Genomic DNA, 17851 nt, shown 5'->3' on the forward strand with positions numbered 1-17851 from the left:
TAGTTGTTAATAGCACAGTTGTAAAGTCCATAATTTCTAAAATGAATGTTGATCACTGTGTAACACTAAAAGAAAGGATGCATGATTATTAGCTTGTCTTTATATGTATATATAGCTGTGCATTGTTTACATATTACATGTGTAGCATTAATATTTTTATGAAGTGAATGCAGCAAAATATTTATTTGTAGTTTATTATATGTATAATTAGTATTATAGTTTAATGTTTAAAATAAATAAGTTAAAAAGACTTACTAAAGTTGACTGAAAATGTGAGTGTTACCACTTTTGAGCAAAGTGGTAACACTCACAAAGAACATGATAATTAGTAAACAGCTAGATAGAGCTGTTTGTGTAGGGGGAGAGAGAGAGAGAGAGAGATTTTTCTATAGATGTTTTTTTTACAAAAGTAAAATTGTTATTCCAGTTACTTTTGTAACTGGAATAATAATTGTGGAAGAAAGTTGTAGGAACTGTGGAACTTCATAAATTAAGTTTCTCATATAGGAAGAGAAATGTTTATCAAATATTAATGCAGTAATGAGTTAACAGCTGTTTCAGAGAGTTGATTTGTATATGTTCAATCATTGTTCCTAGGGAATCCTTCATGCATGATGAGGAAACGTGTTGCACTAAAGTCATTAAAGGAGGAACAACAGACAGTGTTCGAATTTGAAGCTTTTATTGTCAAGTCTAACTTTTTCATATCACTAACTAAGAATGGGAAATCTAGTTATTTCCAAGACAAAGTGGTTTTCTGGAGAAGAACTGTTTCTGCTGAAGAAATAAACTGTTTCTTTCAAGAGAGGTCCAACAGTTAAGAGACAATGTTCTTTTCAGCTGGTATATTTTTGGGTCCAAAAAACCAGATAGGATATGATTTGTTTGACTGTCTTTTTAGATTTTAAGGTGTATAGGGTATAGGTGTACTATGATGTATAGTACTATACATCATAGTACTACATGAAAAACTCATATCATTACTAACTTGTGTAATTTTTTAAAATTTATCTTAATATTATTAAACTTTTTAATTTTCAGTCAACTTTTTCATTACCTACAAACTTTCTAGTTAATCAGCAACTAACAGTGTGCATTCTACCATTCCAGACATGTACCCTCAAGGGGGTGTACAGGGTATGATAGTATTCCATGAAAAACTTACATCATTACTTCTTCTTCTTCTTCTTCTGCAGCTTCTCCCACTTAAGTGGGGTCACTGTTTATTATGAGTCTCCTCCACACCTTCCTGTCTTGGGCTGTCGCCACATCCAAGTTCTTCATCTTCAAGTCCTCTTCTACCAGCTCCCTCCATCTCTTCTTTGGCCGCCCACGCTTCCGCCTTCCTTGCACATCCATCTGCATGACCCTTTTTCCCACATATTCGTCCTCCCTCCTCATCACATGACCAAACCATCTCAACCTTGCCTCCTGTATTTTCGCTCCTAAGTTCATAACTTTCACTGTTCCTCTGACATAGTCATTTCTCAGATGATCCTTTCTGGTCACACCGCACATCCACCTAAGCATTCTCATCTCTGCTACTTCCATCCTGCTAATGTTATTTTTCCTCAGGGCCACAGTTTCTATAGCATATGTCATAGCTGGCCTCACTACTGTCCTATAAATTTTGCCTTTCAGATTGATCAACACCCTCTTATCACATAACACTCCAGCCATCTCCCTCCAGTTCCTCCAACCTGCTTGTATCCTGCATCCCACTTCCTTCTCACCTCCTCTATCTTCTTCCACTGTCGAACCTAAGTATCTAAAGTCTCTCACCTCCCTGATGACATTTCCTTCCAGCTCCAGGTCTGTCTCCTGGCCACCGCCCACTGCGCAACACATATACTCTGTCTTACTTCTGCTCAGTCTCATACCTCTCTCTTCCAGTACTTTTCTCCATCTTTCCAGTTTAGTTTCTGCTTCTTCTCTTGAATCTACACACAACAAGATGTCATCTGCATACAGCATTGTCCAAGGTGCATCTTCTCTCACCTCCTCTGTTACCACCTCCATCACAATATTAAACAGAAACGGACTTAATGCTGACCCTTGATGCAAGCCAACTGTTACTTGAAAACTTTCTGTCTGTCCCAAACAGGTCCGAACATTTGTCTTCACATTTCTGTACATTTCCTGCACCAACCTGACATATTTCTCTGGCACCTTCTTCTCCCTCAGACACCTCCAGACTCCAAAAACTTACATCATTACTAACTTGTGTATTTTTTTAAATGTATTTTAATATTATTAAACTGTTTTTCATTTTCAGCCAACTTTTTCATTACCTACAAACCTTCTAGTTAATCAGCAACTAGAAGGTTTGTAAGTAATGAAAAAGTTGGCTGAAAATGAAAAACAGCAACTACCAGTTGGCTGAAAATGATAAAAATCAGCAACTACCAGTATGCATTTTGCCATTCTTAAATTCTAACCCATTCTCAGATCCATAAGTTAAAATTGGTTTGAACACTGCCTTGTATACAGCTAATTTAGTGTTTTGACTAATTTCTCTCTTATTCAATATAAATTTATTCAATTGACTTCCTACCATACCAGCTTTATTGATTCCATTGTCTATATCCATATTTAATTTACCATTTTCACTAAAAATCATGCATAAGTAGCTGAAATGTTTTACTTGTTCCACAGGTTCTCCATTCCCAACACAATTGATATTTTTAGTGCTTCTGCCTATTTTCATTGTCTTGTTATTGCTGACCTTCATACCATATCTATTACAACAGTTATTCAATTTAGTCACAGAATCTTGCAGACTTGTAGCGGATTTATTTAGAAGTATAACATCATCCGCATAAAGCAAAGAGCTGACATTAACATCTCCAATTTTGATATCATGTTTAATACCACTTTCCTTCATAATGTGATCCATATAGATAATGAATAACAGAGGGGATAATGTACATCCTTGTCTGACACCAGATTTAACATTAAACCATCTTCCTGTACTTCCTTCAATTCTAACTGCTGACTTACAACTCAAATAAAGACTAAGTATTGCTTGATATAATGTCCCATTGACACCATATAAGTGAAGCATTGTGAATAGCTGTTCTCTTGGAACCTTGTCATATGCTTAGTAGATCTTTGTTATATTCCATGATTTCTCAACTATTTGTCGTAAAGTGAAAATCTGATCCTGACAGCCTCTATCTGGCCTGAATCCAGCTTGTTCTTCACCAAGCTTCCCTTCCACAATCCTTCTCAACCATTTCTGAAGTATACTTGCATAAATCTTACCAGGAACACTCAGTAATTCTCACATTGTTTTATTTCCCTTTTTATATATGGGTACTATGAGTGCTCTACTTCAATCATCTGAAATTCATCCCTCTGCCCAGGATTCTGAACTATGCAGCCACTGGAAGACTTTTTTTTATACCTCTAAACTTGAGCATTTCTAGTCAAATATCATCTACTCCCACTGCCTTTTCAAAATATAAAATGAGATGATGTTATTAATACTGAAAATAAAATGAAATCTAAATATGATAAGAGTTTGACTATACCTTATGGTCTTTTCCATCAACTTCCCATACTGAGATGGTACCTTTCCTATATATTTCTTTTCCTGGAGGTTGCCTCCATGTGCATTCTCCCTAAACCGAGATTTAACCAACAAATAATATGCATTAATAGCTTTAATGGAACATGTGCACTAGACATATTAAAGCAAGTTTCATGGCTTACATATGTAACAAAAATTATATAGAATTTATTCAAAAACTCCAGTATATTTAATTCATCTTTATGTAGACATTATCATGGAAATAGGCTGTTAACTACATTCAAAAGATGAATCAAAATAATGTCATAAAGCATGCGTATATCAGCTCATGTCTCATTCACAGTAGAAGCATATGATATTATACAATTAGAGTTCAAAGGAACAACTGTAATAGGTTGCATTGATTTAAAAAAAAAAAAAAAAATTAACATAAACATGTCAACTTACATACCTATCCTCAAACAATAAGACATTTCTGTTTTATGCCAAAGTAATGGATGGGCCTTCACTGGTCAGGTGAAAAGCTAAATGAGACTAGGTTTTCTTTTTAACATCTTTGAAATGTTCTGACATGCAATTTTTTCATCAACACTCAATTCCAATATAACAAATGCAGCACAAACTGAATTTGGTAGATCTGGCTCCTTGAGGGGAGGATAAAGAGATGGAGGTCATATATCACAAAGTGAGAGCCACTTCTATGTCATAAGTTTTCAGAAAAAATGAGAAATTTTGTCCACAACACTGAATATTCTCATATTCAATATTGTATTCTCATAAGTCTCTAATCAAAATTTTGAAACTTTTGAAGTTCCTACATATATTTGAAATAATGTTGTATTTTTAATATTCACTATTTCTATATAATTTACGTCACCAAAATGAAGCTCTATGGCTCTTTCCTTGATAATTACTATTACCCACCAACCGAGAGTTCACTTTTGAAAAATACAACTTTCTACCATCAGATTGCTTTGGTACTGAATGGGAGTGCTTGCTCTCTTAAGATTTGTCAGTCCTCTGATGAGAGCCAACCAGAAGCAAGGAAAGGGGGAAGGCCCTTCCTTCCTTCTGCATGCAATTAGAGAGCACTGATACATGGTTGTGTTATGGAACAGTTTATTATATACCAGAAGCAATACAAACATTTGCAAATATTGACATTTACAGAACTTTTCCAATGCCTTGCTTAAACACAATAGGCTTTTCTTCAAAAAACAAGCAAGAAGAAATATGGAAACTTACGTTGTTCTATAACATTCAAGTGCTCTTTTTACAAGAAACTCACTTTTCAAATTACAGCGATGTACAAACTTTTCAAGCCGCTACCCAATGTTATCATTCTGGGGCTTTGGGGATTGTAGGAGTCATGGAGTCAGAATATTAATACAACTCTCGATTATTGGTTCATTCTTCAACATACAACAAGATATTAATGGAAGAATATTAGCTGTTGACTGGGGTTTAGATGGACACAAAATTAGATTTCTGAACATATGTGCTTCCAATAGGAAGAGTGACCAAATCATAGCAGCTGGTGACTGGAACTGCATATGGACAAGAACGAAATAAACCATGCCCGTGACTCTAGTGGCAGAGTGGCTGCATTATGGACTTTTTGTAAAAACTTTGATTTAATAGACATTTTGAGTGTTTGAAAGTGGGTACCTGGGGCTGTACATGGTTCTGTTACTACAGCAGTAGTACCCAGAATAACTGTTTCTATGTATCTGTCCACCTAGAACATCAGTTAATCAACATAAGCCATCTAGGCATCCCCAACAATAGCAAATTTCAGATCACAAAATGTTGCTCTTAAAGCTTGATCTAGTTAACAACACTGACATATGTTCTGGATTGTGGCAACCCGACTCCAACCCTCTTATGCTCCTTCAAGACAAAATCCAAGAATTATGTCAGGAATGGGCATAGGCTGAATGGGACAAGACAGCATGGTCCCAATTCAAGATTGTCATACAAAGTAAATTCAAGTCTTAGGAAGGAGAAAAGTGTCTGCAACAATGTCAGAAGCTTCATCAGCTATATAAAGAGCTGAAATGGTATATCAACAAGAAATCGGGCATGCCATACCCTGAACTTTGCCATACAAAGCATCCTTACTGATATAGATCTAAAAAAGAAGAAGAAAACTTTAAAGTAAGGATGCAATTAGAGAAATGGATGCTCCTTCCACAGTCTTTTACAAAAATTGTCTCTGGACTACTATACAGAAAAAAAACCATCAAGAAATCAAACTGCAAGGAAACACAGTAAGCAACATTCAGGGAATTCTTCAGGCTTTTACTTATCACTACAAGGAAATCTTGGATAAGCAAGAGGTGGTTGTTCCAGGTATGTGACAGATACCAAGTTTGCCGCCTGATGTTCAGGTGATCCACAACAGCGGGTGAAATCAATCTAGCGGCTAAGAAGTGCAGGCCAGGAAAAGTTCCAGGGCCTGATGGCCCGGGAATAGAATTTTACAGAGCAACATGGAATACCATTTTACCAATAATCAAGCTCTTTAATAAATTCCTACAAACTGGGGACATACCAGTGGACTTCACCAAGAGTTCTTCCTAAGAAAGACAGAGTAGCAGAATCATAGGCAACTGGCATCCCATTGCAATCAGCAACACAGACTACAAGTTATTCACAAGAATAATTAACAACTAAATGAAGGTCAATCTTGCAAGTATTTTTACCAGGGAAACAGACTTAGGGTATCCCAGGCCACGAGATGGGATTAACTGCTTCCTGCTACAAGATATTATACAGCTTTCCAAGAATAAATAGTATCCCTTGATAGTATTCAGTACAGACTTAGAAAAAGCATTTGACTGAGTCCAAGACGAATTTCTCTTCAACATTTTATATTTCGCAGGGTTTACCAAAGGTTTATGCCAGGCAATCAGAGAAATTTATACTGAAGCTAAAACCAGCTTGATAGTCAATGGCTACAAATTAGATCCAATCCCCCTTTGCAAAGGAGTGCGTCAAGGTTGTCCTTTGAGTCCACTACTTTTCTCACCTTTTCTGAGATGGGTGAACAATACTGCCATGATAAGAATATCACTACCATCAACCCCCCAAGAGCATAAAATCATCACCTATGCAGATGATTTAATCTGTACCTTCGAGATAATAGTTCTATCAGCATGTTCTTTAAGATCCTCTATCAGGTCAGAAAAAATAGTTGACTTGAGGCCAATCCTAATAAAACAAAGTTATTAATCATTGGATGGTGGATAACTACTAACTTACCACTCAGCTTAATCCCAAGGACAGATCCTATAAATATTCTAATAGTGCCATTCCTGGAAGCTTTAATACAGACGACTTAACCAGCAAGAGCAAAATCACTTTACACGAATGGGAGGACATCAGTCTTCTCTCCTTTTCAGTAAGAGCCACTATCATCAAAACTGTGATTTTTTTCTGTGGTATCTCAGATATCATGGAAAATATAGAGTTGATTTGTATAAACCCTTACTTCAGTTCTTTTGGAATCACTGTAAGCAAGAAGTGGGGCTTCAACATCATCATCTCCCAGGCTCATAGATTTCCCAGTGCTAAGATATCACTTCTTACTAATATCATTAAAATCATTAAGAAAATTCTTATCTCCACTCATCTTTATAACCATCTAGTCAATTACTTCCTAGGAAATTCTCTATCTCACTTCAGTATAAGTAAGCATAAAGAAGCCTATGCAGAAGTTATCCCTGAATACTATCAGACTACATGTCATCTCATTAGATAAACACCAGTCAAATGAATAAATCTGTTATATCTAAAATCCAAACAATTGTACTAAAAATCTTCCAATGTCATAACCACCTAGCACCAAACTTGAATATGGATATAGGAATTTTTTCAAGTAGTCTACAAACCTCACTGCTACCCTTCCAGGCAACACTTGTCCTGGAGGTAACACATGGGAAATTTCCAGTGAAGTGGATAAAATACAGTAAATTTCAGACTGACAGCCCAACTTGCTCCATATGTGGACAGCTTGAAACAGTTAATCACTTCTTTTATTACCACCCTCTGATAAGATGTGTTTGGTTTCTTATTAGACTCACGAAGACAGTAAATGGACAGACTCTTATGGTAATGAATCGGCTTGGAATAAGGATTCAAGAAGAAAACAAAAGAAAAGCAAAAATACACCTATTGGAATATAGCTACCCGGAATGTGAGAAGCATCCACCACAAAATCAGAGAACTAGACCACGCATTAGAAGAAAGAAATGTAAAAATAGCAGTAATTACAGAATCTTAAAAAAAGAAAAAAGGGACAGACGAAACTGAAAACTACATCTATATATACAGTGGTGTAAAAGCAGAAGAGAGAGCTAAATCTGGTGTAATGACCTTTTTTTACATAATCTCTTAGAAATAACACAATCCATTACAATTTTTAGAGCAACAGAATAACAGAAATGAGAATTAAAATATACAGAGGCTATATGACAGTAATTGGAACTTACACCCCTGAAGAAGGAAAAAAGGATGCCTCAAAAAATTTTTACACACAACTGCAGAACATTTTAAATAAGATCAATCCTAGAGATCACATATCTTGATAATAGGCGATCTTAACGCAAGAATTGGCAATATACCATATAAACCAAACATAGGATCTATAGGAGAATGAAATTAACTGTAACAGGAATGGAAATAGATTAAGAGATTTTATTATAAGTAATAACCTTAAAATAATGAATACCTTCTTCAAACATAAAGACATCCACAGATATACCTGGGAAAAAACAGACACAAAAAGCATTATTGATTACATAATCAGCAATATCAAAATGTCAGAAATGATAATAGATATAAAGTATACAGAGGATCTGAAATAGAATCAGATCATTACCTTTTAATCAGAAAAATAAAATGGGAACCAAGATGGAAAACAACAACAAAAAAAAAAAAAAAAGCAAAAGGAAATAGAAATTTTGAATCCTTCAAAGTTAGATTTTTGGACAAGAATAGTATTAAAGACTTGTACCAAAAAAGAATAAAGAACTGGATGATAAGTATTAAAGAAAATCAGATCACAGAAGAAGAATGGTCAAACCTAAAAACCATAATGACAAAAGTGGAAAAGAAAAATAGGCCTTAGGGACTGGGATGACGAAATTAAATGCATCACTGAAGAAAAGAAAAAACATATAAAAACTGGCTCAACCTGGAGACAATAGAATCAAAAATTGAATACAACAGAAAAGAGTAATAGCAAAAGCAGCACGCAAGAAAATAAACAGAAATAGATGGGACAATTTTGTAACAAAATTAGATAGAGAGACTGTACTCTCAAAAGACCTAACACATATAAAATCCTTAAAGATTTAAATAATGAAATTAGAGAAAAAGCAGATATCAATATACCATTCAAATAGAAACATGGCAAAATTACTACAAGATTTATGGTATGATGAAAATATTCAAAACAGAATCACCCTTTGTAAACAACTTGGACAACTTAAAAAACATCACTCTAGAAGAATTAACAGAAGCATTAATCCAAAGGTAAGACAGGAAAAGCTCCAAGAGAAGATAATATAAACTTGGAACTTATTAAATATGCAGGACTTGAATTCTCGCTTAGACTGATTAACTTTTATAAAAAGGACACAAATCTGATTGTAACAATTATCATAGTATCAGTTTACTTAATACCGGTTATAAAGTATATGCAAAAATCTTAGCACATAAATTTAAATGTACCCAAAATTAATAGAAGAACAAAATGGATTCAGAAAAGGCAAGTCTTGCACATAGACTCTGCATTTACTAATTGAAAAACATAGAGAAATGAACATAGAAACACATATGGCTTTTACAGACTACACTAAAGCATTTGATAAAATTATCAGAAAAAAACTATGGAAAATCCTGGAAGAATATGAAGTATCAAACCAACTCTCTAGAGCTTTATTTAACATATATCAAGATAATAAAATACCTGTGAAGTACAATAATTAAACATCAAGTTGGAAATCTATAAATAGAGGAGTATGTCAGGGTTGCTTCTCTCACCAGCTTTATTTAATATATACATAGATAAAATCATAAAAGAATGGAAGATAACTAATGAAGGGGAGATTCAAAATAAATCGCAACAATACCATTATGGCCTGATTGGCCGAGTGGATAGCGTATCCGCTCTCCAGCCAAAAGACTGTGGGTTCGAATCCCGCTGTGGACATGGATGTTTGTGATTGTCTGTGGAAATACGAGTGGTGGTCAGCAGTAGATGGTGTTGATGTAGTTGCGGTCAGTCGATGATTGAATGATGAAGACAGAGTTGTAGAGCAGGTGCCCTCCCTTGATGACTACTTGGACTACCTGGAGGTGTCAAATAATAATAATAATATATTAGTCACTCTACTTTTTTGCTGATGATCAAATAATCTTTAGAAACAATGAAGATGAGCTATAAAAATCATTATGCAGTTTAAATAATATGATAAAAACATTCTTCGTCTTCTTTTTAGCCATTTTCTGTCCACTGCTGGACGAAGGCCTCCACCAGTTCTTTCCACCTTTCTCTGTTCTTGGCAATGGTTGACCAATTTTTCCCAACAAATTTTGACAGTTCATCACTCCACCTTCTTTTAGGACATCTTCGGCCTTGTTTCCCTTCTTTTGGAAACTAGTTCGCTAGTATAGTGGTCCATTGCTCATCTTCTCTCCTGGATAGATGTCCAGCCCATTTCCATTTTAGTAGCCTATTGTGAAGAATGATGTCAGTGATGTGAGTCTGGCTTCTTATCCAGGTGTTTCACTTCTTATCTTTTAATGTGATGCCTAGCATCAACCTCTCCATTTTTCTTTGAATTGTTGTTAGTTTATTTGCTAGTGCTTTTGTTAGCAACCAAGTTTCACAACCATATGTGATGACTGGAAGTATACACTGGTTAAATGTCTTCCTTTTTAAACAGAGTGGGACATCATTGTTTTGAAAATGCTTTTCAATTTTCTGAATGCACCCCAGGCAAGCTGAACTCTCTTATTTATTTCCTTTTTGATAAAAACGTATGGCATGGAAATTTCAACAGACAAAACAAAAGTCATGGACTTCAAAGGTGCTAATCCAGTAAGAAGTAAAATAGTAATAAACAGCAAAATAACAGAGCGAGTAAATGCATCCAAATATTTAGGATGCACAATGCCATATGAAATGAAGCTGATATAGAACCGAAGATATCAAACTTTTTTAAAAGTAACAGGCAATATAAATAAAATTTCCAAATTCAACTATGTACAAAAACACACACGAATAAGGATGTATAATACAATAAAAAAAAGCAGATGAAAGAAGAATTGAATCATCCGAAATGAAATTTCTGCACAGAACTAAAGGAGTCATAATAATGAATAAAATGAAAAGTAGCGAAATCAGAAATAAACTTGAAATCACAAACTCTCTAAATTAAGTTATTTGCTATAGAGAAGAATGGAAAGAACACGTACTGAGAATGAATAGAAGCAGAATACCTAAACAAATTGTAAATTATCACCCAAAAAAAAGGTACTAGATGCAAAGGAAGACTCTTAAAAAGATGGAACTGAGTCCAGAACAGGCCACTTGGCCTATAAGTCTGGAAAGGAAGAAGAAGGTTTCTTATTAGTATGTTCCTATGTTGAGAGTAGAAAAGTTGTATTTCTACAGTTTCTTCCACCATTCACTAGCAAAATCATCATCTTTCTAATTAGAGAATTCAAGTACCATTTATAGAGAATTCGGACACAAAACCCAGCAAACAACTCATACTCTACAATAATCAGAGCTTTCTACAGCTCTTATCTCAAAATTTCTGCCTTTAGAACATTTTTGGAAAACTCTCAGTGCATATCGACAATACTATGCAGGCTAGAAATGACATAATTCAAATCTGTTTGATGCTTCCATTCGTTTACCTTTAGTAACTTCAGAAAGTAATCCAATGAATAACATAATGTACTTTACAACATAATTACTTCTTGGTATGAGACCCAATGCAGAGAGTCAGGGAAACTAGAAACACACGTGATAAAGATATGAATGCCTTTGAACATGGTTATGTATGTGGTGAAGGAGTGGAAAAATATGCTTTAGGTTCAGATATTTTAAATATGTCTGGGGAAGGGAAAAGAGAAAATTCTAGAAGACCAAATAGATTGCATATCTAATTATAAGAATAGGCTAGATCGTAATTTATTATGTCTATACACAAATGCCAGGAGCATTAGAGACAAAGGGGTTGAGTTTATTGCTTTATTGAATACGATGTGGCCTAAGATTGTTGGCATTAGTGAAACCTGGCTATCAGAATCAGATATGGTAAGTGGGATCGAGTGTAACGGATATACTATTTTTAGGAATGACAGAAGATATAGGAGAGAAGGAGTACTACTAATGATATCAGATGACTTAAGTCCAGTTAGGGTAGAAATACAAGAAACAATGATGGTAACAATGTCCCATGTAGCAATGAGTTTGAGTCTATTTGGTGTGAATTGGAGGTTAACAGAATGAAATATATGTTGGGGTGTTGCTACAGACCTGGCAGCTCAGTTGTAGGGGACGAAGAAATGCATCACCAATTTAGCCTTATGGGCACCAAGCAAATGATCATTATGGGGGACTTTAATTTTCCAAACATTGATTAGGTAGAAGAGAAATCTCATGATAAGAATGAACAGGAATTTATTGAATTGTTACAAGACACCTTTCTCAAGCAGCATGTGAAAGAAGGAACTCGAGGTCAAAGAGTGTTGGATTTGCTCATAGTGTCAGAAGGAATCTCTATCAAAAATATGGCTATTTTACCACCAATTGGTGACAGTAATCATGCTGTTCTTTCTTGGAAAGTATCTACTGGTATCGAAGCTCCGATTAAAACAGGCTACATGCTGAACTACAAAGCTGGAATTATGAGCAGCTTAGAAGAATACTATCTTTGGTCCCATGGTATCAGTTACTGAATGGAAAAAAATGTCAGCAATGCATGGGAAGCTTTGAAAAAGTGCTTTAATGAGGCAGTATCTCAATGTATCCGCAGTGTTTGAAGAATAAATAGGCTGGGAGTGAAATGGATGTGCCGCCTTAGTAAGCAAGAGATCCACAAGAAGAAGATGACATGGAAAGAATATCGTGAGAACAAGAGTGAGAGGAGTTATGAAATATATAAAGCTCAGGCCAAAAAAAGTAATGAGTATTGTGATAAAAGCTAAAACGGAATATGAAAAGAAATTGGCCATTCAAGCTAAAGGCAATCCAAAAGAATTTTATCATTATGCCACAAGCAAAAGAAAGAATGAATGCGGAAGAATAACTTTATTGAATGCAGATGGTACACGAGTGTCGGAAGCTAAGGAGATTTTCAAGTTAATGAGTGCTCACTTTGCTAAGATATATCAACCAGGTGAATGTAGCATGGTGCACAGTGCTACTGCTATGTTGGATGAAGAGTTAAAGGTTCATGAAAATGAGGTTGAAGAGCTCTTGCCTAACCTGGTAAAGAATTTGTCAACAGGGACAGATGGAATATCAGCTCATTTGCTAAAGGAATGTTCAGCTAAATTGGCTAGGCCTTTCACAGATTTGTATAACTTGAGTCTCAGCTCAGGAAGGTATGATAGTTCCACTGCACAAGGGTGGTGCAAAACTGATGTGTCTAACTACCGACCAATTAGTATCTCTGGTGTGGTAGTGAAGATTTTAGAGAAGTTGGTAAGAACTCATACAGAAATGGGTAGACAAGCATTCCATACACTGCAGGGAACAGCATGGGTCTACTAAAGGAAAGAATGTTTTCGCAATTTGCTCATATTTTATAACAATGTTACAGCCAAATTGGATAAAGGGAATGGATACACTATGATAATGTTGGATTTTTCTAAGGCATTTGATAGGATACCACACAATAGGCTGTTGCGTAAACTGGAGAATATGGGATTGGAATATAATCTATTGACTTAGAGGGGGATGGTTGACAGACAGATATCAAAAAGTGGTATACAGTGGGTGTGAATCTGCCAGATTTAAGGTAACCAGTGGTGTACCTCAAGGTTCAGTCCTTGGGCCATTATTGTTCAATCTATATATTAATGACATCAAGCAGGGTTTATCGTCAGATTTGCAATTATTTGCTGATGATGCGAAGATAGGCAAGGCAATCAGGGATGCTACTGATATTCAGCAATTACAAAATGATTTGAATAGACTGAAAATCTGGGCAAATGAAAATGGCTATCAGTTTAATGTTAGTAAGTGTAGTTATGCACTTTGGCGTGATTAGAGTTCCGGCATATTATATTAGCAGGGTTATGCTACAAGAAACTGAACAGGCAAGAGATCTTGGTGTATTGGTGGAAAAGAATTTAAAGTTCAAAGGTTGCATTGCAAATACAACTCAGAGGATAATTGCTATGTTGAAGCGAACCTTGACATGTAAGGATAAGGAAGTAATTTTGCCTCTTTATAAGGCTTTGATAAGACCACACCTGGATTACTGTGTGCAGATTTAGTCTCCCGGTTTGCAAGGGGATAAAGAAGAGTTACAAAGATTATATCTGGATTATGGGGTTTAGATTATGAGGACAGATTGCGAGTATGTGAATTGCAGACTCTGGTTAACAGGAGAAAGAGGGGTAATATGATAGAAATCTATAAACTTTTGAATGGATATTTTAGGATATCATCTGATGAAATTTTTCGTTATATGGAAGGTGGGGAATCCATCGAAGTTAAGTTTGTTCACAGTCGAGAAAGGGATAAGAGCTTGGTTTTTCTCCTGGAGGGCAGTGAGTGAGTGAGTGGAATAGTTTGCCTTTAGGGATAGTGAGTGCATCTAGTGTAAATGAATTTAAGGGAAAGTATGATAGCTGGGTTGGGTAATTTACAGCCTCTCTCGATGAGTCCTTGACTGCCTGGAGATCTCAGATAATAATAATAAAAAGAGTCACTGACTCTCTTTCAGGTTTTCAGGGGCAGCACTGCAGACCATGGCAATTCAGATATCAAGAGGTTGGAAGGAATCTATGACTGATACTTTGTAACTGAGGTCTTGGTTTAAATCAATGATGTTCTTTTGAACAAACTGAACTGCCTGGTCCATGAAGCAAACCAACCGGTTCGAAACAGCTGCCAGGCCAGTGAAACCTTTATCAAAATGCACTAGTAAAAAAGCAAATATATGGACTCTTGGACAGCACTTATGTCTTTTAAGTAGTGCAAGCTAATGCAACTCTGATTCTGAGGATTATATTCTCATAAGCTCTCTCATCAAAATTTTGAAACTTCTGAAGTTTCTGCATGTATTCAGCTTTGAAATAATGTTGGATCTTTAATATCTACTAACTCTATACAGCTCTGTTTTAAAATAATCTTATAGGCTTAAGCTTTTTTGCAGAACCAAATACATTTACATAAATTATCATATATAAGTTTGAAATTTTGGTATTTATATTTTTAAATGAAAATACCAATAAATTACAATAGAAATTCATGCTGCTAGAAAATATTTAGAAATCAGACCTACTTAATTATGCGTGGGTGGAGTGACTGGCCCAACATTCAGCCACACCACTACTTTTTACGATTCATATGATGTGCAGTGTGAGCTGTTATTTAGATTTTCTATATCCCATCATTATCCAAAAGTAAAGCAATACAAACAAAAGTTTAAAAGTAAACAGTGACAAATTTATTTCAAGATTGGTTTAAAGAAGTGTGTGATAATCCCAGGAGAACTTCTGCAAAGTATGAAAAATGGATATTACTGGCAAATATAATGAGCCAGTGAATAATTTGAAATCCAATAAACATATTAAGGCCAGTGCCACTCCTTTAACATTTGAAAAGTAATGTATTGTTTATGGCAAGCAATTCAGCTATGTGATCATTTGTAAATGATCACATAGCTGAATGTGATCATTTGGAAGACATGCTTAAAAATACAATTAATGACAATAAAACAACCTCAAAACTTAACATGCATCAAACAAAGTATTCTGAAATAATTAAAAATATTTTCAGTTCTCATTTTGAGAATGATTTATATAATGATATAGGAGATGATGGCAAGAATAACTTGCTTTTGGATTAGTCAAATGATATCCATATTCACAAAATGCTTGATATAATAATCGCTTATTTTATTAAAAACTGCAATGAGGTTACTTCAACATATCCTTATAGAACTAGAATATAATACTGATAATATAGTCAAAGTGCAGCAAACTGAATTAAAGAATAAAAAACCAGATATAAATAAGCTTGTAACAATCCACACTGGCAATGTGAATATAACTGGTTAGCATTAATAATAGTGTTTAGAAGAATGTAATGCTGATAGTATAGTGAAAGCACTAAAAATTGGAGTTTTAAAAAACTTTATATAAATAAGAGTCTCAATAGCCAAAAAACAGATAACCTACAAGAGCAGATTCCTCGTGCTTGTGGGTTATCTTATTTTGGACAAAAAGGAAGATCTGTTTTTATTAGGCTAGAAGAACACAAGTATTATATTAAATACCATGAGCCTGAAGAGTCTGGACTTGCAGAGCATGATATCAACAATAAACACAAAGTTCATTAGAACAAGACAAAAGTTCTTCATAAAAGTCATTTCCTCATAGAATGGCTTTATAAAGAAATGTGTAAGACTTTACTTCACTGTACTAACTTAAACAGATCCGATGGTCTCTGTCTAGAGGGAGTCCTTTGTGGGAGACAGTACTTTTTTAAATCAGCTAATCTTTCCTAACTTTGTATTGTCTATATATATATATATATAAATCAGTTAGGAAATTACTGACCTTTTATAGTTATCTTACATAAAAGTGCTACTTAGGTGGCACTAAGTAAACAGTTAATGTTTAATTGCCATTCTGTGATCTTGCACTGCTGATACCTAATACTTGGCAAAAATTCTATGCTAATAAAGTTGTTTATGTTAGTTTTCCTCCAGTGTTATAATTTGTTAAGTGCTTTTATAATCTATAAAATTTGGCTTGATATGGCATAACAAATGCTACAGTACTTTCAATAGCTTCCAAAAGACTTTGATTAAAATCCAATTTTTAGTGCTTTCACTATGATGACAGCCAAGCCCTAACCACCTATTAAGTTTTGTCCTTCATCAACACCCTGCAAACTAGATAACAAGGTAAGCATAATGACCTTTTGTTAATATTTAATGAATTTATTTATCCTGTATAGGCTGCGCCATTAGTTATTTATAATGTGTATTATAAATAATATTTCATTTACTAACAATTATTTTTATTTTTGACTCCGAGTGTCCCTATATGTTATTATATTTGCACAAAGAGTTCACTCCAATTGGTGCAATGACTTTAACTCACTTTTTCAGAATCCAGCTAATCATTGACTCAACACCAAGTACAAAATAAACACATTTAATAAAACTTAAAACAATATATATACACTTCTAGTAAAATACATAACTACAAATACAGATTATATGGATCCAAGGCCTTATTAAAAAAATACAAACTTACTCTTAAGACAAAACACTTTTTCTTTACAATCACAAAAAAAATGTTCATAGTCTTATTCTCTTCCTGTTAAGGCTCTTTTCAAGATCCCTTTAAAAATTCTTTTTTACTGCCTCACACAAAACAAAATCAAGTTCCTTCCTACTTGAATATATCTTGGCCAGTTTATAAAAACTTAGTTTCAAGATTTCCTTTTTCTTCTGTACTTATTCCTTCTTGAAACATATTATTTCCACTATTCCTTTTTCGGAATACAATATGAAATTTCCTTTTGACTGCCGCACACAAAAAATTCAAGTTCCTTCCTACTTGAATATATCTTCGGCCAGTTTATAAAAACTTAGTTTCAAGATTTCCCTTTTCTTTACTTATTCCTTCTTGAAACATATTATTTCCACTATTCCTTTTTCGGAATACAATATAAAATTTCCTTTAACTGCCGCACACAAAAAATCAAGTTCCTCCCAACTTGAATATTCCTCGGCCAGTGTTCTAAAAAAACTTTCCGAACGCTCTCTTGTTTACCACTGTAACTTGGATACGCAACGCTTTCTTGTCAGCTGTCAATCAAACATCAAGTTCACTCCGGGAGCATGCGCACTTCAACAACGTCAGAAACTACGCATTGTAAAAATATGGCTGACTCGCTGTATCCACCAGCGCTGAAGAAAGTCTTTCATAAACACAAAATTCAACATTTAAAAATACAATAAACTTTCTTATAAATAATACAAATAATCAATTAAGTAAGTACTTCAATATTTTTACTTTTTTTTACATATTACTTCTAACATAATATTT

General features: G+C 34.6%; 1 protein-coding gene across 1 annotated transcript in view; it reads right to left on the reverse strand.

Annotated features, from left to right (window-relative positions):
- mof (males absent on the first) overlaps positions 1 to 17851 on the reverse strand; it is a 154020-nt gene that overhangs the window by 33609 nt on the left and 102560 nt on the right. Inside the window, exon 6 of the mRNA XM_090399455.1 lies at positions 3534 to 3623. Within this exon, the coding sequence (XP_090255581.1) occupies positions 3534 to 3623 (90 nt within the window). The remainder of the gene's footprint in view (positions 1 to 3533; positions 3624 to 17851) is intronic.

This window comes from Typopeltis vanoorti, chromosome 1 (assembly GCF_054136105.1).
Source record: "Typopeltis vanoorti isolate ZY-2024b chromosome 1, IOZ_Tvanoo_1.0, whole genome shotgun sequence".
Lineage (NCBI taxonomy): Eukaryota > Metazoa > Arthropoda > Arachnida > Uropygi > Thelyphonidae > Typopeltis > Typopeltis vanoorti.